Genomic DNA, 26,641 nt, shown 5'->3' on the forward strand with positions numbered 1-26,641 from the left:
CAAGTATATTTCAGAGACAGTGGTTGATATTAGCACATGCTTATGGTGACTTTTAGTTTCTAACCTTTAAGCTGTGATGGTTGTTTGGGTAATAGAAAGCAGGTGACAGTGCACTGAAGTTTTGCTGGGCAGGTGATTTACATAGAAGTGATTAGATTGAATTGAAGTGCAACCTAGCTGTGTGCATATGCCCAAGGGAACTGGAGAACTGCAAGGCTCTTCTACTAATCCCATACCTTAAATAGCATCACTTACCTGGCTCCATTCTAGTTTGCACTAGTTTATGTTTTGCTACCATCACCACTGTTGTCAGTCTCTCTGTTTTCTTAGATTAAACAATGCTTGTATCCAGTGAATTCATTTTCTCTTACCACTTAATTTGGCACAAATGCATAATGTGGTCTTCCTGTTTTCTCTCTCATTTTGAACAGGTGTTGCTACCACACCAAATACAGTTGCTTAAGCATCTTTCTTATACTGAAATATCAACGTAGTGATGAATAATCAGAAATGAGTCATCTTGAAAATTAAGCAGCATTTTTATTTTGATTATTCTGTCAAGGCTAGGTAGACTAAACAGTTAGAAGAAATGCTTTCCGTCAGTTAATTCCAGGTAAAAATATCACAATCATTCCTACAAGTGTATATATATATATGTATATAATTTTTTTTTTTACTCTACAAGTAAGCAACCTTTATTACAAGAAGAGTTACACTTCTAAGCCATCTGGACTGGAGGATTCTCAGCTATATTACTGTGAAGTTTTAGAACTTCATGAAAGGAACTTGGAGCGGTTTCTCTGTTGCACGCTTCAGGGCCAGTGCATAAGTATAAACCCTGGCATCCACTGCAATATGCTCTTCTGCTACTAGTTCTGAGGGGCAAGGGAAAAGAAGAAAAAGAAAGTATGAGATGCAGTTACAACTTTCCACAAACTCCTACGTCCATTACTAAAGTGGTGAATGGGATTATTCATGCAAACATCTCAGGCTACCAGTAATTCTGTCGTAGGGTCAAGTCTCCTGCAGCTTTTTGTTTAAGATATAGACTTGTGAAGAGCTATGAGAAGAGATGCTAATGGTTACTTGTTACTTGAAGCTCAAATTAGTGCATTTAATGTCAGAAAGCTCTTACCATCGATTCTTTGCAGTAAGTCGTTCTTTGGAAGTGAAATAACTTCCACAAATTCTAGGCGAGAAGAAGAAAATGTTAAACACCTCTAAAGCAGTGAAGAGGATGTCTATCTTAGTGTCCTACTTACAACCTATAGGAGGAAAAAAAACTAGCTTAATGCTCATCACCATCTAAAAGCTGTGGACCTCTATGTATCATAAAAAGTCTCAGTTCCTGAGGGAAGGCAGTGACTGGGATCATGAACAGGTTTGTCAGAAATAAACAGGAAAAAACTGGCAGCTGTGGAAGGTGAGAACCTTTCTAAAAGGAGACTTTCTCCTGAGAATGGAAAATCGGTCAAATTGGAACCTTGTCTGGCTGAACTGGCACAGGAAGGGACTTTAGATGCATTTGAAGACCACAACAGCAGTTTCTAGAGAAAAAAGGTTTGCTACGGGAGAATATGTTAGCTTACACCTGCCTGGCCTGTATGAATTAGTTGCCTTTCAAGGTCTGAGTTACAGCTGTTGAGGATTCGGTTTGTATTTCTTGAGATAATAGTGCCTCTGTTGTAATATTTGAATACAACTGAAGTGATAGTAGTCACAGGAATTTTCACATCTATGCCATAGACAGTCTTGTGCATGCTTGATTTGGGTCAAGAGATTAACCAAGCCCCAAAAACCCACAGTTTTAACTGACATTTTCTAAGTAAAACATACAAACACACTTGACCTTCCTGTTACCAGGAGCACAGCTATGTGACATACCTCCATCATCTGTAAAAAACAAACAAAAGAAACAACACAAGGGTTTTGAAATACATTTACAGCTAAGAAGCATTCTGTTACCTGACTGTGAATGACATCATAGTTACTTCCAGGGTCAAGCCACAACTAAGGAGAATCTTTTGGCATTCATTAAAGTTTAGCATCTAAATTTCTTGCTGTGAATAAGCTGATACTTTAGATTACTTTAGATTTAACATCTAGGCATCCCCTGTGAATTTAGCAAATAAACATGGGTCTGCTTCTCTATGCTGCAGGGTATGATTTGAAGACTTTATTTACGGAGTCTAAATCATGAAGGATGGAAGAGGAAAATACGGTGGTAGGAGTAGTTCCATTAAACATGTTCTGTTATCTTCTAAGAGTTTCCATCTAAATGGCACAGAACTCACCAAGCTTTTGCTTAGGTCTTGTATTGGCGGCATCATCTCCATTAATGGTAACGCTCACAATGTGTGTTGTGCTGTTTGACACACCTGGGTCCAAGCAGAGTGCTGCAAAAAAGCAAACAGACATTTGTTTTTCAAAAGCAGAGGCCAGGCATCTCACCATTTTGCAAAATAACTTCCATCCGAATCACAAGTTTTATGTAAAGGATTGTCGTTAATAGCAATGTTTTTCCCTGTAAAGGTCAACCTCTAGTCCTGTACATTTACAGGAGCTTAGCAGCTGATTCATCAAGTACCAAAGTCTCATTGGTACAGCCATAGGATACAACTCTCTGTTCATTTCTGTAGTTTTCTGTGTAGTTTTTTTTTTCCTTTGGTTTAGAGTATTTTGTATCATCCATCAGAGAGAATTAGCTTTGGGATAGAAAGAAAAAAAGAAAAGCACAGACCTGGAGTACATTCAACAACTTCCCCTTTGTAGCCAGTTTCTTCCTCCAGCTCTCTCAATGCAGCACTTTCTGCAGTCTCATTTTCCTCAATGAGGCCTGTGAGATAAATAATAACACAAGAACAATTTAACAGTTAGCACTTACCCACAGTATCCATTATTCTGAGATCAAATCCAGCTTCACAAATGAGGTGAAATGTCCTCATTACCCTACTTTTACATAGGAAGAAACTGAGGCTTTAGGAAGGATTCAAATTCCTGGACACATCGTTGCTGCTGCTCATGTCTTCAACTGTCAACAGTATTGTGCTATCTTCCCATAAGATGGTATTAATATTCTCATGAGGGAAAGAAGACGAGGTGCTATGGCTCTTACAGGTAAGAGGAGAGGAGGGAAATGCAATATTCTCTTACCAAACTCGTGCACAATGCCTTCAGTCTCCTAAAATGAACTGCATTCCCTTTGTATGCTTCGCTATTAAATAGTGCTGAAGAGCACACTGAGCTACAGACCACCATGGAATTCTGGTCAGACCACTTAATAAAGATTGAAACTCCTAGCACATCTAAACACAGTTAGCTGTCAGTGCTATGAGACTGAATGTTTCCATCACTTACCTGCAGGAAACTCCAAGCAGTAGCCATTAATTGGAGGCCTGAACTGTTTCACTAGGACAATACAGTCATAGTGGAGAGTTCTCTGTAGTACAGCTATTACTGCCACACCTAGGAGCAGTGACAGAAGATGTAAGCACGTATTACTTGAGTACAACAAAGTGAGCATTTAGTGCTAGATCCAGGAATGAAGCTAAGGACACTAGCACTAGCATCAGGCTGGCAAACATTTAGATCACTGCTCTGTTATCCTGAATTATAAATTTAAACTCTTTATACCATGCACGATGAGGCAGAAAAGCCCAAAATGGGATCCTCAGAATTCCTCAGCCAACTAGAGGGAAGTGTACTAAGCAAGACTGAGCCTTAGCCCCTCCAGTAGCTTGGGAGGCACTGTCTCACCTGCAGACACTGGAAACCACCAGATGGAAGCCCTTCCTACACTCCTTCCATGTCTGACTTATGTCAATCTTTTGCCTGAAGAGTACTGTATGCAAAGCTCCTACAGCAAACCCAATTCATGAGTCTGTGAGCTGACGTGCACCAGGACATTCATCACATCTTTGCAATTTACATCAGGTGAATACAGCGATCTTGGGAAAACACTCCTAGCAGCAAGATTCTGGTTGCTGAGCTCTTCAGTCAGTATTTCAGGAGTGCACACTTGCTCAGAGCTATGGCTTATCCTGCAAGCCTTACTGAGCTGTCTTTTTATTCACATACTGGCTCTCATGCTGCACTGTGAGTTTATCAGAACTGTCACAAGAAAAGATGCTAACAAACAAATGTCATCACAGTCTTACCATCAGCTGAAACACTCTTTTTCTTGCCAACACGCTTTACAGTTTCCCAAGTTCTGTTCAGCATAAAGAAAACAACAAATTGATAGATTAAAAATATCCACATTTTATAAATTGTCTTCTATCCTTGCAGTTGTAATCAGAAAGCAAAACATGCCATTGTTCAGTGAGGCCCAGCAGGAAAGCAGCTGGCTGTAGGTAACCCCTGTCGTGTTTCAGCCATGTAAGATGTCTGTGGTCGAATTTTGTCTTGCATACACAAATGAGAGAGAAAATAGATACCTGGTCACTAAACATAATGGAAAGACACAAATGATTGTCACAGAACAAATCATAAAAAAGTGATCCTGGAAAAGTGCAAGATGGAGCAATTTATGTATTTAACATGCCAGATTTTGTTAGTTTTGAAAAAAGACCACGTTCATTCTTTTATCTTGCTTTTATGCAATTTATAATGTAACTGTGAACTCACAGCTCACTTACTTGAACAAGAGAAGCACACAGGAAAGAAAGACAAACTTTTCTCTCAAAATAAGCAATGGAATGAGGAAACTCCAAAAAGCCATCAGCTATAAAAATCCTTTCACAAAAGCTCCAGTCTTTGCTATTTCTTAAAAGGATATTTTGCTGATAAATGGGGAGGCACTGGAGAAAGGAATCAAGATGGAATGTAATACATTAAGGGGTGGTAAAATAAAGCTTGTCACGTCTAGGTAAATATGGCATAACTAAAGCATACAAAAGAACTGGACAAGTATGATAACATACAAGAAAACAGTAACTTTTCAGTAGTATGGAAGGTCCTGCACCATCAGCAGTGAAAATGAGATCCCACAAATGCCAAAGGACAGATTCACTGATCACCTCTGTCTGTCTGCACTGCTACAACTTGCTTCTGTACAGCATCTGGATAAGGAACTGGAAATGCAAGGTAAATGAAGGTCTAACGAGCCCCAAAAGATTCAGGAGCCAAATATGATCCCATATGCTAGCATGCCTGCTAGAGAAGGACTTTTTTCTCTGAACAGGATGAACTATAAAGGAACTGCACAATAAATAGAATGTCATGTGTTGGGTAATAGGTTTGTAGGGTTCATATTCTGGCTGGCCCACAGAACTGGGAACGTTACAGGAATCTGAAGAGGATCCAGAAAGACGATTACCTGGTTTTACCAAAGGCATCAGTGTAAGTTGTTTCCTCAAGCTTCAACCATTTTCTTTCTACGATTACCTAAAAATAAAGTATTCTTTTAAAAATAAATTATAAGATTAATCTCAAAGATACTTGGGTTTAGGGAGAGAATTATTATTGTATTTCTTTTGGAAATAAAATCTTAACAACTTCCTGTAACTGCTGGGAAAAAGCATTTATGCCAAGTTCTTGAATTGGAATAGAAAATAAGCCTAGTATCTTCCTTTAACTTTTATAACCATGTTTCAGTGAACTCTTATTGTGTAATTAGAAACATTGCACATAGCAATGGAGGATGTATTCACAAGGGGAAGAGAAGTTCTGGAAAATAATAAAAAACAACAACAACAAAAAACCCCACAACATTAAATTGTAGCAAAGGATTAAGACCCAGAGGCTGTTCATGTGATAGGCACGTTACCACCCTCTAGTGTAGGACAAAGAGCAAATAGGACACGTGGAGCCGTGTGGATCATGAACCTAAATTGAGAGAGAGGTTCATCAACCAAAAGAATACCTAGAAGTGAAATGCAGTACGTGATGCAGCTCTTATCTGAAAGACAAAGAGATGAAAATCGTTTCCTGTTGGCTGTCCGTATACTTCAGTTAAACAAACAATAAAGCCAAATATTTTGTAATAATGAATTTTATTTTATAATTTATTTTGTTAAACACTGCAGAAAACACAAAGAACTATTGGTCATGGCCACATATTGCTGAAGCACTCAGCAGAACTGGCAGATCACCAGTTACTATTTGCTAAGCAGAAAGGGGAAAATAGCTGAAATCAGATTCTGGAGTCTGACAGGAGAAAGAAAGAACTGGCTGTAAGAAATCAGACAAGCTCCAAAAAGACAACTGAAGGAAAAAAATGTAGATTTTATGTATACAAAGCAGTGTCAAAGCGTTGTATTTTTAATCAGCTACTCTTTAAGCACAACTTTTGTCCTCTGCTGTCATGGAGAAATAATTAAAAAGTACTATAGGACATGCAGCATAAATGTTTACATGGTAAGTGTTCTACAATCCCCTGAAGTGAGGTAAAGTCCTTCCTGCTGACTGTCTTTAGGGTGAGAAATCTGAAAGCTGACAGGTGTCTCTAGAAGAAAAATAAAGTTTCATTGTCACCCAAACTGTTGGGTGCACAAATAAAACCTTTTAGAAGCTGGTCTACAAGCATAACTCTTGCTTTGCAAAATTTTCTATCTGGGGCCTAATGGGACTTTCCAGGGTGTGTTCTATGAGCTATACTCAGTTTTAAAATAAGCTGTATTTGTTGCTTCACCTATTACTTTGATGGGCAAAGAATATCATCTTTTGCTCACAGACTGTAGCTTCCCAGAAGCAGGTGGAAGATCAGCAGCTGCTTTCATGCAAGAAGATACTCTGACATCAAACCATTTAGATGCTGAAGAGTACAGAAACACTTCAAGTATAAGAGTGACTGGCAAATGCATGGTAAACATTCTCCTCAAGAAAGCCCAGAAAATTACTAGAAAAGATAAATCATTTTGAATATGTAAGACCTCATAACAAACTTCTGAAGGACTCTGAAGTATGAAATATTATGAAGGAAAAGAGGTATGACTTAAAAAAAAAAAATAGGGCATAAAATTAATATGTGACCTGAAACAAAGCATGTTGTAAGGTCTAACAAAAATTGGTAATAAAAGGTGAAAATGCTCCAATAAGCACACAGAAATACCTCTGAATTCCTTTCTGAGGACCTAATATTTCCTGATTCTGTAAAGGTAAGGTGCAAGTACAGCATTTTCAGAACATCCTACTATCTCCTTATCAGCATCCTTAGAAAAGCAATCATCTCAATTCAAATCCTTCCAGAAAGTCTGAAAAAAAGGTATAGTTGTAAATCTTAAGGAACTCTCTGTGGCTCATCTTAGAGGAACAGATAACAAGGCTCATTTTCCCAATCCACCCATTGCTACAATCTAGCAGAGGTACCAGCCTTATTTCTTAACACTGAAAACAGCCTGAACAGACAATACAGGAAACAACTTTAAATCAGAAAAAAAAAAAAAAAAAACAAAAAAAAACCAGAAGCTTGAAAATACCTGGACACTCTTCGACCTTCAGGAAGATGTACTTCCTCTGAACAGACTGTACAAAACTTTAGCATCTATCACAGTTCTTATTCTGCACTCACAAATATTTTGATCAGTCTCAAGTAACTGTTATTTAGCAATACAATGTGTCAAAACCAAACATGTTGTACCTCTTCTTTAAGGACGAATTGCTTAGCAGTTTTTGGAACTTCTGTGGATGTCTCAGCTGCCATTTTCAGGAATGTCAGGCTTTTCCCCTCCTGTGCAAAGTCCAGTCTACTATAAAACAAAGTCAATATTTGCTTTCAGAGTAAAGTTAAAAGGTTCATTTCTGCATTCTAAATTAACAAATGAAACTTGCTAGAGAAAGTTAGCAACATGTGATAGCATGTGCAGTTCACATTTTCAGCTCCACCTGACTGATTCAAAGGAAGTTTGGATCAAAGCCCTGACTTACATGGTTGGTAATAGTGCTATCAACTACAGAGTAACTGCACTGACTGAAGATACCTGCCTTAACTGTTCAAAGTTCAGACACACACAAAGTGGATCCATTTTAGCTGAATTGTTTCATTCTGCTCAGAGATGTGCTCTGTCAATCATTGAGTCGTACAGTGGTTGAGTTGGAACAGACCTTAAAGACTGTCCAGTTCCAACCCCTCTGCCATGGATTGAGTGCCTCCCACCAGCTCAGGCTCCCCAGAGCCCCATCCAACCTGGCCTTGAGCATCTCCAGGGTTGGGGCATCCACAGCAACCCCCTCCCTCTCCCTGCTGGCTACCCCTCTTTTGATACAGCCCAGGATACAGTTGGCCTTGCGGGCTGTACCAGAACCCCAAGTCCTTCTCTGCAGGGCTGCTCTCAGTGAGTTCTTCTCCCTGTCTGTACTCATATCTGGAACTGCCCCAATTGAAGTAGAACACTCTCTTGTGGCCTTGAACCTCATCAGGTTCTTGTGGGCCTCTTTTCAAGTTTGTCCAGATCCCTCTGGATGGCATCCCTTCCTTCTATTTTGTGAACCACCCCATTCAGCTTGGTGTCAGCAAATTTTCTGAGAATACATTCAAACCCACTATCTATATAATTGACAAGGATGTTTAAGAGCATCTGTCCCAAAATATACCTGTGCTGGACACCACTCGTCACCAACCTCCACCTGGACATAGAGCCATTGACCACGACCCTCTGGCTACAACAATCCAACCAATTCTTTACTCACTGTATTAACCACCAAGCAAACCCATCTCTCTCCATCACCGAGGTAAGGATGTTTTGTAGGACCTTATCAAAATCCTAGCACAAGTCCAGGTAAATGACATCAGTTGCTCTTACTTTGTCCACTGATGCCATCACTCCATCTTAGAAGGCCACCAGATCACCTCCTCATCTTGCATGAGCCTTAACATAACTTCCAGGAGGATCCGCTCTGTGATCTTCCTATGCACAGGGTGAGGCTCAGAGGCTCACTGGCATGAATTTTCCTTTCTCCCTCTCTTAAAAAAATTGGAGTGTTGTTTCCCTTTTTCCAGTCACTGGGGACTTTACCTGAGTGTCATGACTTTTTGAATATGATGGAGAGTGGCTCAGCAACCACATCAGCCAGTTATTTCAGGACATTGAGCTGTATGTCATCAGGCCTCATAGGCTTGTACACATTCAGTCTCATCAGGGGGTCTTGAACTTGCTCTTCTCTTGCAGTGGGAGGGATTTTGCTCCCCCTGACCTCACCTGTGGGTTCGGAGACATGAAAGACATGGAAAGCCTGACTACCAGTGAAAACTGAGGCAAAGAACCATTGAGAACCTCAGCCTTCTTGCCCATTGTTATCAGCACCCCTTTCTCATTTAGCAGAGGGAGTACAGTCTCCTGGACCTTTCTCTTCTGACCAATGTACCTACAGAATCCCTTCTCATTACTTATCATATCCCTACCAGGCTCAGTTCCATCTGTGCCTTGGCTTTCCTGATCTCATCTCTACGTGTCTGGATGACATCTTTGCACTCTTCCCAGGCCACACATCCCTGCTTCCACTGCCTGTGTGTTTCCTCTTTATCCCTCAGTTTAACCAGCAGGTCCCTGTTCAGCCATGCTGGCCTGCTGCCTCTCCTGCTTTATTTTATGTATTGGGGGATAGAGAGCTCCTGTGCTCTGGCTTTCTCAGACCTGATAACCTCCTCTTGATATCACAAATGTGGGCCCTTGACATATAGCAAACCTCTCTGAAGCGGTTGTCCAAGTGGCAAATGGGTGCCTTAGTGCCTCTCAGTGAGGAATCCTTTGTTACTAATGCCCTTTGCCTTTTTTGGTGGCACTGGTTCTAGTAATAGGTGCTTGGCTGGATCAACTTCATATGGTTGTCCTTTCCTGGCTCTTGACTGTTACCAGCACCCTCTGCTTTTTTTCAGTCCCAGAGCCTTCTATCTGTTCTGCTCCAAGCAGAAATGAGTCCAGTCTACCTCGTCTTGCTTGTTATTGCAGTCTATCTTCTCATAGATGGAAGCTGGCTTAGCTTCCTTCCCTTGCATGGACTTGAGACAGGGCTGTCAGTCACTGCACAGTCAATCTCCCTCAGATTCCTGGATACTATGCTGCTTGGTGATTTCCTCTCACAACCTGGCCACCTGCTCAAAAGAAAGCTAGGCACACTTGCACCCATGTCACAGCAACCCCACAGCCAAAGGTCTGGATGGCTCCTTTGTTCTTTGGGAGGTGTTTGGTGCATGCATTTGCCCGAGAAGGTTGTGGCCTGCAAGTCTGGGTTTCTGTTCATCTGTAAGACATTGATAAGCATGAATCTACATCAGCTTTCTCACATATAAGATTTGTATTTAATTCTTTAAAGTAGTGTGGAGGAGTAGATAGTACAAAATATTTCTCTTCATCAGCAGGACTAAAATGAATGTATATAAATCCATTTTCTCACCAAGTACACAGGGGAAGCTCTTCCTTAGGACTGTTGGATGCAGTACATCAGGGTGGTCGTTAAGGTTTCAAACTGCCTTTAGGTATCATACAGCTTGTAAAGGAACCCTGACTAATTAAATCCAATTCTGTCATTTCAAAAACATTACATAAACCTTTCTTAAAAAAAAACAAAGCTTAAAACTATGTAGCTTTCCTATCCTACTACTATTATGAAAAGCTGTTCAATAACCTCACTTTCTTACAAGGTTTGTCTTATACTAGTTCACAGTTAGCTGTTACTCATTTGTTCTTAAGCCACAATGTATCAAGCCCTCCTCACTTAAGAGATGTGGCTGGACAATAACCATGTTACCTCGCTGTGACTCTTAACACACAACATCAAGGTTTCCACCAAACACATGCAAAATAAGCCCAGCAAACGGGCTCTAAGAGTTTCCTGGTCTACACAAGCAGCCAGCTAGGCCCTATGTGATGCCCTAAGTATCACATTACGTTTCAACAGTATATAAAAAAAATCACATCCCTAAATACAGAAAAAATAGATATCCAGTATTTGGAAAGAATTACTGCTCTTTCGATTGACAATATGAACCAGTCAAAAAGAGTACAGTGAACCATATCACTACTCTTTCAGCAGACTGAATAAGTCTTCCTCTTTTAGTCTCCTCTCAAAGGAAATCCCTATCCATTCTTCATCATAGTACTTCTACGTTGACTTGCCAGCATCATTGTATCACTCTCTCAAACATAAGATGACCACAGCTGTATCCAAAATCTCCCACCCTCCCCATGCAGCATTATTAATGCTTAGTATAACTGCATTAATACCAACTATATCAATTACAAATACATCCAAGGACCTTATCTCATGCCAGAAGCTCTTTTCAACACAGCTTGTTCTTCTCTGCAGTGGACAAATTCAGGAATAATTTGTGATTAAAATTACAAGAAGTTGTTGAAGATAGCTTCACTTATTTGAAATAGCACCAAAATCTAAAATAGGTGAAAATTAGACTCATTTGTACTAGATTATGTGGTGTTGATCTTTTCCACTAGTGGGTGCAATAACTCTACGTATGAGTGATATTTTAAAAAGATCTAACAAAAATATTTATATGTATTTTCAAATCCAACTGAATATAGAATTGAGAGTTGAAATATCTCTTGGTTAAGTCTAAGGCTGTAATTCTGCTATCTCACATAAGCCAAGGGTGCCCTGGAAAAAGTGGCAGCACAGTTCTTTTTTCATAAACATTTGTTGCAAGAGAAAATTGTATCTAAAGCTGCAGTGTCAATCCCTGTGTGAGGTTTCAGAACAGCTGCTGTCTCACAGCCCACAGACAGGAAGGTTCTCATAAAACTACCACTGCAGCAATTGAGTTAAAAATGTAATAATGCAGCTGGCACAGCAGCCGGGAACCTGATTACTTGATTTACGATCGGCAAAATTCAATATTTAATAGGTAGTAGTAAAAATTTAAGAATACATCGGAACGTTTACATTTACCAACCTGCTTAGCATGAATCAATAGTATTTGAACTACAGATTATAGAAGAAAAGTTTGGCCCACTTCTACCTTCTCTGATGACTTTGACAGTTAGTATTCCTGGTAAACTGGTAAAGCTGGTAAACTATACTGTTTGTTCCACTCACATCGTGTGGGGCTCAAATTCAGACCTGAAAGAGTCATACTGTTGTGAAACATATAACTTTACACTCGTTACTTGTTCCCTTACTGAGTGAGTGCCTTCCAAGCACCATCTTTTTGACATCAGTTTCTAAATTACCCTTCACAAACGTTAAGATCTAAAACCAGCTGTGGTTTGCAAATCAGCTCACAGAGTAGCCAAGCTACTGGGGCCTATCCAATTCCCAGCAGATGGATTGATTCACAGAATCACAGAAGGGATGGAAGGGACCTCAAGGATCATGAATCTTCAACCCCCCTGCCACAGGCAGGGCCACCAACCTCCCCATTCAATACTAGACCAGGCTGCCCAGGGCCCCATCCAACCTGGCCTTGAACACCTCCAGGGACGGGGCATCCACAACCTCTCTGGGCAGCCTCTTCCAGCACCTCACCACTCTCTCTGTAAAGAATTTCCCCTTGACATCCAACCTGAATCTCCCCTCCCTCAACTTAAAACTATTTCCCCTTGTCCTGCAGTTATCTACCCTTTCAAAGAGTTGACTCCCCTCCTGTTTATAGGCTCCCTTTAGGTACTGAAAGGCTGCAATGAGGTCACCCAGCAGTCTTCTCTTCTCCAGGCTGAACAAGCCCAGCTCCCTCAGCCTGTCTTTGTAGGGGAGGTGCTCCACCCTTCTGATTATCTTTGTGGCCCTCCTCTGGACCCTCTCCAACAGCTCCCTGTATTTCTTGTACTGGGGGCTCCAGACCTGGACACAGTACTCCAGATGGGGACTCTTAAGAGCAGAGTAGAGGGGAACAATCACCTCCCTGTCCCTGCTGGCCACCCCTCTTTTGATGGAGCCCAGGATACCATTTGCTTTTCAAGCTGCAAGGGCACACTGCTGGCTCACGTTAAGCTTTTCATCCATCAAGACCCCCAGGTCCTTCTCTGCAGGGCTGCTCTCAAGGACCACTCCTTCCAGTCTGTACGGATGCCTGGGATTCCTCTGGCCCAAGTATAAAATCTTGCACTTTGCTGTGTTGAACCTCATCAGGTTCACCCGGGCCCACCTTTCCAGCCTGTCAAGGTCCCTCTGAATGGCATCCCTTCCTTCCACCATGTCAGCCGCACCACTCAGCTTGGTGTCATCAGCAAACTTGCTGAGGGTGCACTCAATTATATCATCAATGTCATTGATAAAGATGTTAAAGGGCACTGGTCCCAAGACAGACCACTGGGGGATACTGCTCGTTACCGGTCTCCACCTGGACACAGAGCCATTGATGACCTGTATGGGAACTGCTGAATCACAGTCTGAACCTCTGATTGATCACCTGGGACGAGCAATGAGTCAGCCCTGGGAGCACAGGTGAAAGCAATTCACCTGTGCTGCCAGAAGGGGTGGAGCCTGGCTCCACCTCTCCTAGACCCATTTAAGAGCTGACTACGAGTAAGGAAGGATCTCTTTCTGGAGATTCCTCTTCTGGACTTTTACAGCAAGCCCAGGACAAGGGTAAGCACTCTATCTATTCTTTCTTTTGTGTAATAATCTGCTTGGTTAAATTCTCTTATATTTTGTAATTATAACACCTGTATATTCATTGATTATGCAATGACCATCCTCTGTCTGTGGCCTTTTAACCAATTTTTTTTTTTTATTCATTGGGTGGTCCACCCATCAAATCCACATCCCTCCAATTTGGAGATAAGGATATGGTGGGGGACCATGTCAAAGGTCTTCCTCAAGTCCAGGTAAATGACATCGGTCATCTTTCTCTTGTCCACTGATGCCATCACTTCATCAAAGAAGGCCACCAGATTGGTCAAGCATGACCTCCCCGGTGAAACTGTGCTGGCTGTCTTGGATCACGCACCCATTCCTCGTGTGTTCAAGCATGTCATCCAGGAAGATCTGTTCCATGATCTTCCCAGGCACCGAGGTGAGACTCGCTGACCTGTAGTTCCTCAAGTTCTCCTTGCTCCCTTTCTTGTAAATGGGAGTGATGTGATCCTTCCTCCAGTCATCTGGGACTCACCTGACAGCTCCATTTTTTTCTAAATATGATGGAGAGCAGCTCAGTAACCATCTCAGCCAGCTCCTTCTGAAACATGGTATGTATTCCATCTGGCCCTATGGACTTGTACACATTCAGTCTCATGAGGTGGTCTCAAACTTGTTCTGTCCTTACAGTGGAGGGGGATTTACCACCCCAGTCCCCACCTACAGGTCTTAGAGATGCAGGATGATTACCTTTCCTAAATCTCTCTTCAACCAGCCCACAGCAGGACTTGGATCCAAGTGATCCAACACCATCCTGTAGCTCCCTTCCAACCCACGCCATGATGTGCTGGTAACGAGCAATGAATCCAACAGCACATGTGGTACACATTGCTAATGTGACCAGAGTGACTTTCACACACTAATTTGTTATCAAGCTGCACTTGTATTACAGCAAAACCCTTCTAGTAACAGAATCAACTGGTGAGAGGCTGACAGGACAGAGGCAAGCAGCAGGAGAAACGCTTCATTTCCGATCTTGTATTTAGCTGTGTGGATGACTGCTATGCATCATTCAGGGCTAAATAAAACAGGGATAATTAACCAGCCCTTGCCCTACAGATTAATAAATAAATAAATGGAGAGAAAAAGGCAGGTTTGTACAAGCAGAATTGGGTTAGTGGAATCTTAGGAGAGCTGAGGACAGCCTCAGATTTAAGGAAAGCAGTGAGAAGGAGCAAGCTGGCCTTGGCATGAGGGCACAGGGCTTACAGCCAGCGTCTTCCTCAGCAACTGCACGGCGAGGCGGGAGCGGCGGCGGCGAGGAAAGCGGGGCGGGGGCGGGGCGGGCGTGTGCGCAGCCGGCAGAAGTCCGGGCGGCTCCGGGGACGGCCGTGGAGGTTCCGGAGAAAGTAGGAGTTTCCGGAACGGCGGGGAAAAGAGCGGGCCGGGCTGCGGGAGAGGATGAAGAAGGAGCAGGTGGCACACTGCCAGTTCTCCGTGTGGTACCCGCTGTTCCGCGCCGTTACCATCCGCAGGTGAGGGGCTGTGAGCGGGGCGGTGCTGGCGGTCAGGAAGGAAGGACTCAAGGAAAGCGCCTGGGTGGATCCAAAGGCAGTGACTCAGTGTTCAAAATGCTTAATCTTTTCATGAATTTTCATGCTCTCCGAATGTCTATGTTTAGGCAGCTCGGTCAAGGCCAGGCTGAGCTCTGGCAGCCTGATCTGCTGCCCTTTTAGTGGGTGGCAACAAGGTGCGCTGCAGGCGTTACAGTCAGCTGAGCTTTGAAGTCCCTCCCAGCTCAGTCTGTGATTCTCATTTAGTGAGAGCCGTGCGTATTTACACCTCGAGACACGGGATGCCATCCAGAGAGACCTAGGCGGGCTGCAGCACTGGGCCCAGCTGAGCCTTGTGAGGTCTTGTGCCTGGGTTGTGGCAGGCTCCTGGTAGTACGAGATGGGGATGTAAGGATGGGGCACAGGCCTGCTGATAAGGGTTGGGGTAATGGTGGGTGGAAAGCTGGATGTGAGTCAGTAATGTGCCCTCACAGCCCAGAAAGCCAACTGTATCCTGGGCTGCATTAAAAGAAGTGTGGCCAGCAGGGTGAGGGAGGTGGTCGTGCCCTTCTGCTCTGTGCTGGTGAGGCCTCAGCTGGAGTGCTGTGTCCAGATGGGGAGTCCTCAGTACGGGAGAGATGTGGACCTGTTGGAGGGGAGGGCTACAAAGATGATCCAAGGTATAAAACACCTCTCCTATGAGGACAGGCTGAGAGAGCTGGGGCTGTTTAATCTGAAGAAGGCTGTGAAGTGATCTGAGAGCAGCCTTTCAGGATCTAAAGGCGGGCTGTAAGAAAGAAGGGGACAGACTCTTTAGCAGGGTCTGTGGTGACAGAACAAGGGAAAATGGTTTAAAGCTTAAAGAGGGGAGATTTAGATTGAATATAAGGAAAAAGTCTTTCCTAGTGAGGGTCATCATGCACTGGAACAGCTTGCCCAGAGATGTGGTGAATGCCCCATCTCTGGAGACTTTCAAGGTTAGGCTAGATGGGGCTCTGGGCAATCTGATCTAGCTGTAGGTGTTCCTGTTTATTGCAGGAGAGTTGGACTAGATGGCCTTTGTGTATCCATTCCAATTAAAAAGATTCTATGATATTTGGAACATTAAGTTGATATAGGCAAATTTAGATTTGCATCTCAGAAGGAAGAACTTTATTTTGAACAACATGTTGTCCCCCTGCACTGTCCGCACATCTTTTCTTTGTATTTCCTAGCAGTTTGAAAAATTAAAGTGGTTTTGTTCATTTCATAAAAAATTTTGGTCTTTCTCCTGTACATCCCTTCAGGGAGAAAGGGAGTTCCTTTTTGGGAAGGAGTGAGGGGGAGCAATAGAAATTTGTATCTTCATTGTTTTAGAGAATAAAGTGTACTGCTATGGTATGTTCCATTAAAAAATAATTATCTAACTGTTTTAGTAAGTAATATTATTAATAAATTATTGAAGTAATTCTTTTTCTTTTTTTTTTCCTAGTGTCATACTTCCTCTACCAGAGAATGTGAAAGAATATTTGCTGGATGATGGAACACTTGTGGTTTCTGGAAGGTAAAGAGTGTTTACCATCCACCATGCGAGTATTAATGCTGTTTTATTGTCACAATGATATTTGTTTGCGTATTGTAACTTATGTATTTAATTTTGTAAATTTGACCAGTCTCACTGCAGTAAACCTTGTTCTGTATGAACGTGTGTATACAAACTAGTGCTATTAGTAAAATTTGACTTGCTAATGCTTAATGCAGATCCCAAAACCCATACGATGTGTATGATTCCAGACTGGGTAGGGGCAGTTCTTTTTATTTTTCCTTCCAGAGTCTAACAGTTCTCAGATGTCAGTGCCAATCCTGAAGGTGTTTGGTTGCTTTGATAAGCTGGTTGCAGCTCAGTGCTCTGAACAGTGCTGCAGCATTCCCATGCCTGCAGCCTCATACAGGGATGGAGTGTCCTTACTTGAGTTGAATTCTCAATAATATAAATCAAATATGAAATCTTACTAATTACTGAGGTTATATAATCATTTGCTTGCCTATAATCAGTGCATATGATGAGGCTGAATGTACTGCCTGTATACCAATGCTAACATTCTGAATGAAAAGTGAGATTGGTGTCTATGAAAAACAACTTATATGAACCCAGGCTTTATTCTTTGTTTTCAGCTTAGAATCTCACCATATAACTCTCTTAAAATGATTATTGCATGCATACATCTTGCTGGTAACCAGACTCAGAGGAGTTTGTCTCTCACAGAGCAACCAATTAGACTATGAATATAAGGGAGCTATGTCTAATTTCTCAGGAGCCAATTCACACAAAACTGAAGCTGTTTAAACACCTTGTAAAGATGAAAAGTGGGAATTATTCTTAAAGCCATTTTGGATAAGAAGTCATGTTGTTGCCTTCTGCAGAACATTGTAACTTATTTAATAACTGCCACTTAATTTGTAATCAGATTCAGAAAATTTGAAACAGATGCTTCGAGTTCACAGCTGTGCTGTATGAACAGGTTTGGTATCTCAGTGGAATAATGGACATCTGTATAATTGACTTCAGTTATATTAAGATAATTCCAATTTAAAATTCCCTCCTAAAAACTCATTTTTCTCTTGAATTGAACATTCTTAGCTAGAAGTGCTAAAAGTCAATGTGATCTTCTTACAGTCAAGGCTGACATGAATTTTAAACCTCAGTGAGCCTCTGATCTGAGCTCTAGACCTCAAAAACTGAATGGACAGTTTGATCCCTGTGAAAGTGCATTAGGGAAATGTACTGCAGAAACGTGGCTTGAAGAATTGAATTTTTGCTAGCAGCACTTAACTGCAGAGATTTGAACTTAACCTGATTGCTATGCTGACTTGCCTTCTTGTTGTTCTGCCTTAAAGACCACTGAGTTATATGGGCTAAAAAAGAACCTTCAAAAGTCACTTCAAATTTCAAGGGAATATTTGCACTCAAGTGTTTTCTCCCAGAGCTGCTAGTGTGTACAACAGCACATCTCATCTGTGTAGAAAAAGGAACTTTCCAGGAGGAAGCTAATGACTGTGTAACCACTTCAAGTAGGATCTTCTGTGAGCAAAGTGTGAGGGTGCTTTGTTTTCAGAACCAACAGTCTATGGGTCAGCATTTGAAATTCAAATTTTCAATCTTTTTTTGCTTGAAAAGGAGTGTGGAGGCAAAGCATAATTTAAGCTGATCTTTTAAAAAAGAAGTTAGTGGTACTGCGTGAGTACAGAAAAGATCAAAAAGAATGATTAATAGGGTGTGGAAAAGCTTGGGTTATGGTGTGTTCAGAGCAGAAAGTGATTTCTTCATTGGAAAGAATCCAAGTGCTTTGGACAGGGTGCAAGTCCAGTGTCGGGGTGTTTTGTCTTCAGTTTTTCTGTACTGGCTTGCTCCAGTTTTCTTTGTTGGGATTTTGAGACTTAATCCTATTAGAAAGCATTCTGAGATCAACAGTTGGTAGTTGCTATGGAATTATATTATATACAGTCAACTCAAACTCCAGTGCTCATTTTTTTTTTTCTCTCCTCATTTTTTGGCTTAGAGAAGATCCACCAACTCAAACCCCAGAGGGGAGTGATGATGCAGAAGAAATACAGGTGAGTAATACCTCAATTTTGTTTTTCCTTTAGAGACTTGATGTTAAACATGTAACCATTTCTGCATGCTTTACAAGTGAAGATGGTACTTTACCAAAATGATAATCACATGATATTTGCCTTAGAAAAAGTTTACAAACATTATTATTTATTCTGTGACATCAAGAAAAAGTGTGTGATAGGGCACAGAAACACTTCAAACTTTTTCTTTTTAATTACATTTCTAATAATGTCTAGAGAGTGCTAGGAGATGATGGAAGTGGAAAATATTGCTGTTTTATGCCATGAAAGATTAGGAGGAGTGTATTTAGAGGAGTTGCATCAAGAAATAATGAGAGTCCTTAAGGCTGTAAGATATTCCAGAATTTAAAAAATGCTGGAAAGTGTTATAAAAGCAAGATGACAGAAATCACAAAAGAGGTGAGAAAGAGGAACATAAGAGGACTAGTGGATTGTGGGTTTAATCACAGGATCATAGAATTGCTCAGGGTGGAAAATACCTTAAAGGTCATCGAGTCCAGCCACAACCTAACCATACTACCCTAACTCTAACAACCCTCTGCTACATCGTGTCCCTGAGCACCACATCCAAATGGTTTCTAAACACATCCAGGGAAGGTGACTCAACCACCTCCCTGGGGAGCCTATTCCAGTGCTTCACAACCCTTTCTGTAACGAAGTGTTTCCTGATATCCAACCTAAATTTGCCCTGGTGCAACTTAAGGCTGTTTCCCCTCATCCTGTCACCAGGGAGAAGAGACCAACCCCGCCCTTGCTGTAAGCACCTTTGAGGTGAAGAGAGCAATAAGGTCTCCTCTCAGCCTCTTTTTCCCCAGACTTAACAGCCTCACTTCCTTCAGTCTCTCCTCGTAGGGCATATTCCCCAAGCCCTTCACAAGCCTTAATGATAGAAGTGTGGGAGGCAAAGGTTTAGGTAGGAAAGACTCCAGAGTTTTGCAGTCTTGTATATGAATCACAATCATCTCATATAGGTGTTGTCTCTTATTTGTACTTCACAACAGTACTTTTATTGAACGTACACAATTTTTCCTGTCTTAATTTATAACTGTTATAATTAGAGGCATATTGTTCTGGAGAAGAATCAGGGCAATGTTTTTTACATGTTGTAGGAAGCTGTATAGATTCTGATGTTCTCATAAGTTATAAATGATGTCACGAGAAACCATTGACCTTGGGTTTGTTCTCTTTTCTCAACAGTGGTCAGATGATGAGAACACTGCAACACTTAAGGTAAGGTCCTCTAAAATCCCAGCATATGGGTCTGTAAGCAATATTCTTTCTGAGCCCTGTGGTACAAACCTGTGGCCAGTTACTGATACCTGCTGTAGTTAACGTTTTTCTGATCATTCTCACTAGATGGCAGTGTAGGTGTTTGCAACCTTAAAAATGTTCTGTTGGCTTAATTTTACTTAACTAAAAATGAAGTGCTTCTTTCCCTCATTCCCAACAATCACATGCTTTTTAGAATATAGGAAATGAACTGAAGGATTAGTCTAAATATAGCTGCCTTTTATTTTCACTGCTTTGAATATCTTCCAATTGCTTAATTGAACTGAATGCAGAAGAAATGAAGTCCCTGCAGCTCAGTTTTCACAGAACTTCTCTTATACCTTTGCCATTATTTCCTTCTAAGTACCTTGCTTTCTATTGTCTTGTTTTCCCCTTTTTCTTGTTTTAATGCTCTCTTTGTGCTGTGCCCAGCTTAGAATCAGGATCATAGAATCATTAAGGTTGGAGCCTTACACAACACAATATGAAAATACATCTTAAGATGTATTATATCCACTGGAAGGGTACAGAGCAAGTGATTTCAGTTTAGTCAGGTAAGGAACTGTGTATTTGTGTGGATTTCAGCTCTATAACTCCAGTTTTACTGGGACTGGCTGGGATGTAGTTTGTTGTCTTCAGAGCTGCCCATGTGGAGGTGTGGTTTGGATTTGTCTGAAACAGTATTTGTAACACGCAAACATCTTGAGTGTTGTTGAGCAATCCTTGTGTAGCATCAAGGCTTTCTCTTTTCTGACTGTGTCCTCATTTTTCTCTCCAATCCCAGCCTAATTGTTGGGAAGCAAGAGAAAAGGACAGAGCCAGGAAAGCTGACCTAAACTGTCCTAAGGGATATTCTGTACCATAGAATATCTTACTTAGCAGCAAAACAGGTAGAGGAGGAAGAGAACTTCAAGTTACAGGGTGACTTTTGTTCAGAGACTGCCTGGGCTTTGTCTTTCATCAACCTTGCAACTTTGAAAACATTTGATTATGGGTGTGGGTTGTGCCCATGGCTATTTCCAACAAAAATACACCAAAAAAAATCTGAAGTAGAAATTCAGTGTGCCATGTGTCTTCTTGTAAATCTGGAGGAGGTGATCAGTCTGAAAGCACCATGATAAATATGCTTTCTCTTTGTGCAAACTAAGGGCTGTTCTGAAGATAAAAGTGAATGGGAGTAGTCTCCTGTGCTTCCAGGTAATGCATGTTACCACTCTGGCAGTGATGAAGAGAATGAAGAAACAGCCTGTCTAGAAAGCACAAAGCTGGGAGCTGCACCTGGAGTTACTGCAGAACACAGGAATGGATCAAGCAGCAGTGTGGAAGCTGAATAGGGAGACAATAGGAACAGTGATGAAGAAAAGCAGGAGAGGCTGGAGACTGTTGTGCAGCCTAGGGCACTCTGTTTTCCTAATGGCAGTGGAAATGCCTGAAACAGTGATTGAACAGCTGGTGGGAAGGCAGCAGTAACCCAGGGGAGCTCAGCTGCAAGCAATGCAGTTGAGTGACTAGAAGGGGTGGAGCCAGGACCTACTTCTTCCCAGATATCATTAAAGGGATGGCAATGGAGGTGGGGGCATCTCTTGCTGGAGATCCCTGCCTACCCGAGGCCTTCCAAAGGTAAGCAGCTCTTTTCCTTCATTTCTGTATCTGTAGCTGCTACATTTGGGCTTGTTCTCATTTGCTGTAACCAAAGACTGCCACCCTGCTATTATCATCCCATTATAGCATTACACTAATGGTAAGTCCTGGATTATGATTGGTTTCCCATCTGCTTTTATTGCCAGGGAGCTATAAGATGGGTTGTGACTATAATTATTTCTGCTTGGTGCCCCACCTGAGTCACGAGGTAGAAGTTGTTTCCCTTGCCCCTTCTATATTCTGAAGAAGAATTAGAACATAGGATCATATAAAAGTGTATTTAAAAATGTCAAACATCCAGAATTTGGTCAGTGTTAGAATTTAACTTCTTTATGCTGCCTTAGAGCTCTTCTTTTGTGTAATGTTTTTTTTTCACTTGTATTAATCAAATGAGATGATAGCATTATTTTCTCAGTGAGTTTTTATATGTGCTGGCATTACATACGTGGTATGGCTCCTGGCTTCCATCAGAACAAGAGGAGGTCAGAATGCACTGCGTGAAAAGTTTTACTTCTTACTGAAATGCTTTTTTCTTTTTTCTTCCTTAGAATTGACCGAAGCTCTAAAAATGAAATAGAAGAAGTGCTTATTTCAATTTTTCAAGTGTGGTTTCCCACAGAGCCTGCATAATGTACTAAGGAAAGACAGGGATGTATGAAGCTCAGTTTAGGTTGCTGTACTTCTTACTTTTTTTTTTGATTTATTTAAAGTGTGTGCACTCTGTGAGGGGCTGCAGGATGGATGTACAAGAATGTATAGTTTTTATGGTCACTTGTATGGCTGTGAGGGCTTTGTTGTTTTAGAGCTTAGTTGGCTTTAACCTAGGAGTTACCTTTGGGTTACATTTGCAGGTGTAGGTAGGAATAGTGTTGGCTTTTGACCTGTACCTGTCTGAAACACATACAAATACTTTCCTATTATTTTAAAGATCAGCAGTCAGTTGTTTGTTGTTTTTTTTAACTGTTCCACATTAAGAGTGGAGCTTGTGGCTTCTTGGTCTTTTTTCTCCTATCTTATGCTTACAGTTGTTGCAGTATTCTTTGTAAGTCAAAGTTTTCTGTTCCAATGTGTGTCCTGATTTTGATGCAAGTTGGCTTGTATTACTAAGCTACTTTAAAGACTTTATTTGAAATGTTTCTAGAAACACTTTATAAAACCAAAAGTTAAGTGAGCTGTCACTCAAGTTCTACATTAACTACATTTATTATTTTTTTTCTTCCTTGTCTTGCTCTTGTTCCTTCTTCAGGCACCAGAGTTCCCAGAGTTTACAGCTAAAGTTGAAGAAGCCATAAGTTCCTTAGGTGGCAGTGTTTTTCCTAAGCTAAACTGGAGTGCTCCAAGGGTAAGAATGCTGACTCCTAAAACTTGTAACAGATGCTATCACACAGAATTTTTTGGTTTATCTTAATGCATTGGAAAATAGAGTGGACTAGTGAGCTTGATAAGGAAGGGAGTGATAAATGACATCAGTTAAGTTTGATACAGCAAATTGTTCTGGTGAATTAGAGCTCAGTGGTTTGTTGTTTGGTGAGCCTGATGCAAGATAGCACTGTCTGTCTTATATAACATCTGGTTGTCTTTGCTCTAGGTATCAGTGTGGTGGCCTTACTCTCCTCATTCAGGATATCAGTTGAAAACCTTACATGGGATAAAAAGAAAAATAATCATTTTTCCTTTTTCAAAAAAGAATAAATTTCCCTCTAGTTGTTTTTAGGCGCTCTAACTACACCTTAAGAATGGATGCTCCTAAGTGATTTTGTATTATATTCTCAAGGGAAATTAGTGTTCAAGCATTCTGGGAAAGTGCTTGGAAGTGAGGCAAGCACTTCATTTTTGAATAGATTTGGTCTACTTTCAGCAGATTGTTCGTAAGAGACATAACTATTCTATGTTAACAGCTGATGAAGCTTTCTTCAAAATCCAAAAATCATTTTCTGTGTGTGTCAACTGTTGCATAATGTTTTGTTCTGATAGATCAATAGCTTGCATTACTCTGCTAGAAAAGCTGCGTTTTTGGATAATCCTTTTTTTTTTTTCTTCCTGTGTAGGATGCTTACTGGATTGCAATGAATAGCTCTCTGAAATGTAAAGCTCTAAGTGACATTTTCCTCCTCTTCAAAAGTTCAGACTTCATTACTCGTGACCTCACTCAGCCGTAAGTAGATTTCTAGCAGCCTTATCTAGTAAAAAAAAAAAAACAACACTAACCCACAGAGGGTAGTTTTTCAGTACCTTGGAAAGATGTTGCTCTTTACTGAAGAGTAACAATTAGTATTTGAGAAAAAGATTCATGTTCACGTATAAAAATTGTCTATCAAGTAAATCTCAAGTACAGTAAGTAGTTGTTCTTTGAAATGTTCTCTCATCTTTCTTCCTCTTTTTCTCCCTGCACCACACAAATAAACACCAGGGCCAGTTTACTGCAGAAAGTTGTGAGGCAAATTATCGTCAGTGTTACTTACCATAAGCGAGTAACTTCTTGTAAACTGGAGTTGTTTACCTCATTTCAGTGAGCAGGAGAGAAGTAGGCTCCATTTTCTTCTTATACTTAATTGGCTTAATTTTGATACGTAAATGAATGAAAAACAAACCAGGAAGACATACAGAAGTATAGCATGTAAAATCAGACCATGGACTAAGGCCTTTTTTATTGAGATGCTTTCTCAAGCAAGTGATATTTTAATGTTTTGGGGTAATTTTCTTGTTTTTTATCAAGCACAGTAGTCTTGTCTTATGTAGCTAATGACCTGGTGAAAATTGTATTGTCTAAAACACAAAACCACTTGTATTAATGTAGTCCAACTGCTGCCTTCCTTTTTGTTTCTGTAACTCTAATAGCACTTTTTTCCCCAGTGATCTGTTGGTGCATTTGAAATAATGAATAGGTAAAAACATCCTCATCCTTATCTCTGCATTTATGGAATGCTAGCAGTGCTGTCAGTCCAATTCTGATACTATGTTTTATGTTACATCTAACCTGTAACAGTATGTGGTGGAGAGGAGGAGAATGGGAAAGAGGGGAGATGATGTTGGAGTGATAAGACAGTTAGAAAAGTGTGTTAGATTGCAGAAACAGTTGTAAGCACTGTGAATTTTAAGTTCTGGGATCACAAGGAATGAAAGTGCTAAGAGAGATGCCATCTGCATTTCAGAGTTGATGCTCGGTGTTTCTCAGGTGCCTTACTAAGGAGCTTTTCTTCATGATTTCCACTGATGGGAGGCCAGACTGCTTGGCCTGGTAACCCTTGGAGCAAACTGTCCTAACGTGATCTTTGTTGTAACAGCTTGTAGGCCTGGATGTATCTCAGGGGTCTGAAAAGTATCAAGTCCTTTGTGAATGATTTTTCCTAGCCAGCACGGGTTCATGAAGGGCAGGTCGTGCTTGACCAACCTCATCTCTTTCTATGACTGGGTGACCAGAGTGGTAGATGAAGGAAGGGCTGTTGATGTAGTCTACCTAGACTTCAGCAAAGCCTTTGACAGTCTCTCACAGGCTTCTGCTGGGAAAACTGGCTGCCCATGGTCTGGACAGATATACACTCCTGTGGGTAAGGAACTGGCTAGAGGGCTGTGCCCAAGGGGTAGTGGTTAATGGAGTTAAGTCCAGCTGGCGACCCGTTATGAGTGGTGTCCCCCAGGGGTTGGTACTGGGGCCCATCTTGTTTAATATCTTTATTGATGACCTAGATGAGGGGATTGAGTGCATCCTCAGTAAGTTTGCAGATGACACCAAGTTAGGAGGTGGTGTGGATCTGCCTGAGGGTAGGGAGGCCCTGCAGAGGGAGCTAGATAAGCTGGATTGCTGGGCTGAGATGAATGGGATGAGGTTCAACAAGGCCAAGTGCAGGTCCTGCACTTTGGCCATAACAACCTCAAGCAGTGCTATAGGCCTGGGGACGGGTGGCTGGATGATTGTGAAGAAGAAAGAGACCTGGGGTTGTTGGTTGATGCTTGGCTGAACATGAGCTGACAGTGTGCCTGGGTGGTCAAGAGGGCCAGTGGCATCCTGGCCTACATTAGAAATAGTGTGGCCAGCAGGAGCAGGGAGGTGATCATCCCCATCTACACAGCACTGGTGAGGCCGCATCTCGAGTATTGTGTTCAGTTTTGTGCCCCTCACTACAGGAAAGATGTTGAGGCCCTGTAGCGTGTCCAGAGAAGGGCAACGAAACTGGTGAGGGGTCTGGAATGGAAGTCTTACGAGGAGTGGCTGAGGGAGCTGGGATTGTTCAGTCTGGAGAAGAGGAGGCTCAAGGGGAGACCTCGTTGCTCTCTACAACTTCTTGAAGGGAGGTTGTGATGAGGAGGGGTTTGGCCTCTTCTCCCAGGCAACAAACAGGACCTGGGGAAATGGCCACAAGTTGTACCAGAGGAGGTTTAGGTTGGACATAAGGAAGAACTTTTTCTCTCACAAAGTGGTCAGGCACTGGAATGGCTGCCCAGGGAGGTGGTGGAGTTGCCATCCCTGGCAGTGTTCAAGAGGTGCCTGGCTGAGGAGCTACAAGATATGGTTTAGTGCTTGTGGTAGCAGTGGTAATGAGAAGACAGTTGAACTAGATGATCTTACAGGTCATTTCCAACCTTGTGATTCTATGATTCTGTGAATATCTATGGGTTTTTTTTTTTGTATTCTACTGTCCTCATGCATAAAAAAGTTGAGCAGCAATTACCCCAAGCTCCTTGGTGAATGCTTGTTTGGTTAACCCCATTCTAATGTTTGGGATGCAGTCAAGTGTTTAGAAAGCACTGTGCACTTCTGAAAGCTGTGGCAACTGAACTTGTTTGTGTGTGCAGTCTTGTGCTTTTAGGTTATGCCATTTATATGGTAGAAAGGATTGGCTTGATTACCTTCACTGGGATTGCAATTGGTTCATTTTCTCCTAGGGTTTTTATTTCACATCAGGTCAGGTTAGTGCCTCAGCTGTTCACCTTGTCCTTTGCAGACAGCACTGACTTACAGAGCAGGCAGTGAATGCATTCCTATATTGTGAAATTTCACAGCATGGGTGTTAACTTGAGCCATCAGTAATTTCACCTTAGATTCACACCAGACTAAAAGCAGTGCTGGCTGAGCAGCCTTTAGCAGGTATGTTCCC

General features: G+C 41.6%; 2 protein-coding genes across 7 annotated transcripts in view; one reads left to right on the top strand and one right to left on the bottom strand.

The window, feature by feature from the left end:
• Positions 1-520: 520 nt before the first annotated feature.
• On the bottom strand, positions 521-15,192 carry NUDT5 (nudix hydrolase 5). 6 transcript variants are annotated; one of them, XM_010718738.4, is made up of 10 exons: positions 14,974-15,192; positions 7,580-7,688; positions 5,318-5,385; positions 4,158-4,210; positions 3,358-3,465; positions 2,741-2,836; positions 2,295-2,396; positions 1,850-1,893; positions 1,136-1,189; positions 521-875 (listed from the first exon to the last, which is right to left on the bottom strand). In XM_010718738.4, the coding sequence occupies exons 1-10, from the start codon at positions 14,994-14,996 to the stop codon at positions 870-872; spliced, it is 663 nt and encodes a 220-aa protein (XP_010717040.2). In that variant the 5' UTR covers positions 14,997-15,192; the 3' UTR covers positions 521-869. The 6 variants fall into 6 exon arrangements, 5 of the variants coding, with proteins under 5 accessions (XP_010717040.2, XP_085072003.1, XP_085071998.1 ...); XM_085215877.1 differs by lacking the exons at positions 1,850-1,893; positions 14,974-15,192 and adding exons at positions 8,955-9,137; positions 14,737-14,814; XR_002118245.2 differs by having other exon boundaries at positions 798-875; positions 1,837-1,893; positions 14,974-15,190.
• The window catches only part of CDC123 (cell division cycle 123), a 37,990-nt gene continuing 26,202 nt past the window's right edge, over positions 14,854-26,641 (top strand). Inside the window, exons 1-6 of the mRNA XM_003201858.4 lie at positions 14,854-15,002; positions 16,492-16,563; positions 18,560-18,614; positions 19,833-19,865; positions 22,792-22,887; positions 23,594-23,700. Coding sequence (XP_003201906.1) covers positions 14,929-15,002; positions 16,492-16,563; positions 18,560-18,614; positions 19,833-19,865; positions 22,792-22,887; positions 23,594-23,700 — 437 coding nt within the window. The 5' untranslated portion in view covers positions 14,854-14,928. The remainder of the gene's footprint in view (positions 15,003-16,491; positions 16,564-18,559; positions 18,615-19,832; positions 19,866-22,791; positions 22,888-23,593; positions 23,701-26,641) is intronic.

The sequence above is a fragment of the Meleagris gallopavo genome, chromosome 1 (genome assembly GCF_905368555.1).
Source record: "Meleagris gallopavo chromosome 1, MGAL_WU_HG_1.1, whole genome shotgun sequence".
NCBI classification, from domain to species: Eukaryota; Metazoa; Chordata; class Aves; order Galliformes; family Phasianidae; genus Meleagris; species Meleagris gallopavo.

Excerpts from the sequence above, each read along its gene's own strand:
- NUDT5 (XM_085215872.1), bottom strand. The coding sequence starts at position 14,996 with ATGGTAACGGCGCGGAACAGCGG. Across the intron at positions 1,190-2,294 it reads AAGACCTAAGCAAAAGCTTG|AATTTGTGGAAGTTATTTCA; the intron begins GTGAGTTCTGTG and ends CTTCTCGCCTAG. Across the intron at positions 876-1,135 it reads CTTACTGCAAAGAATCGATG|AACTAGTAGCAGAAGAGCAT; the intron begins GTAAGAGCTTTC and ends CTTGCCCCTCAG.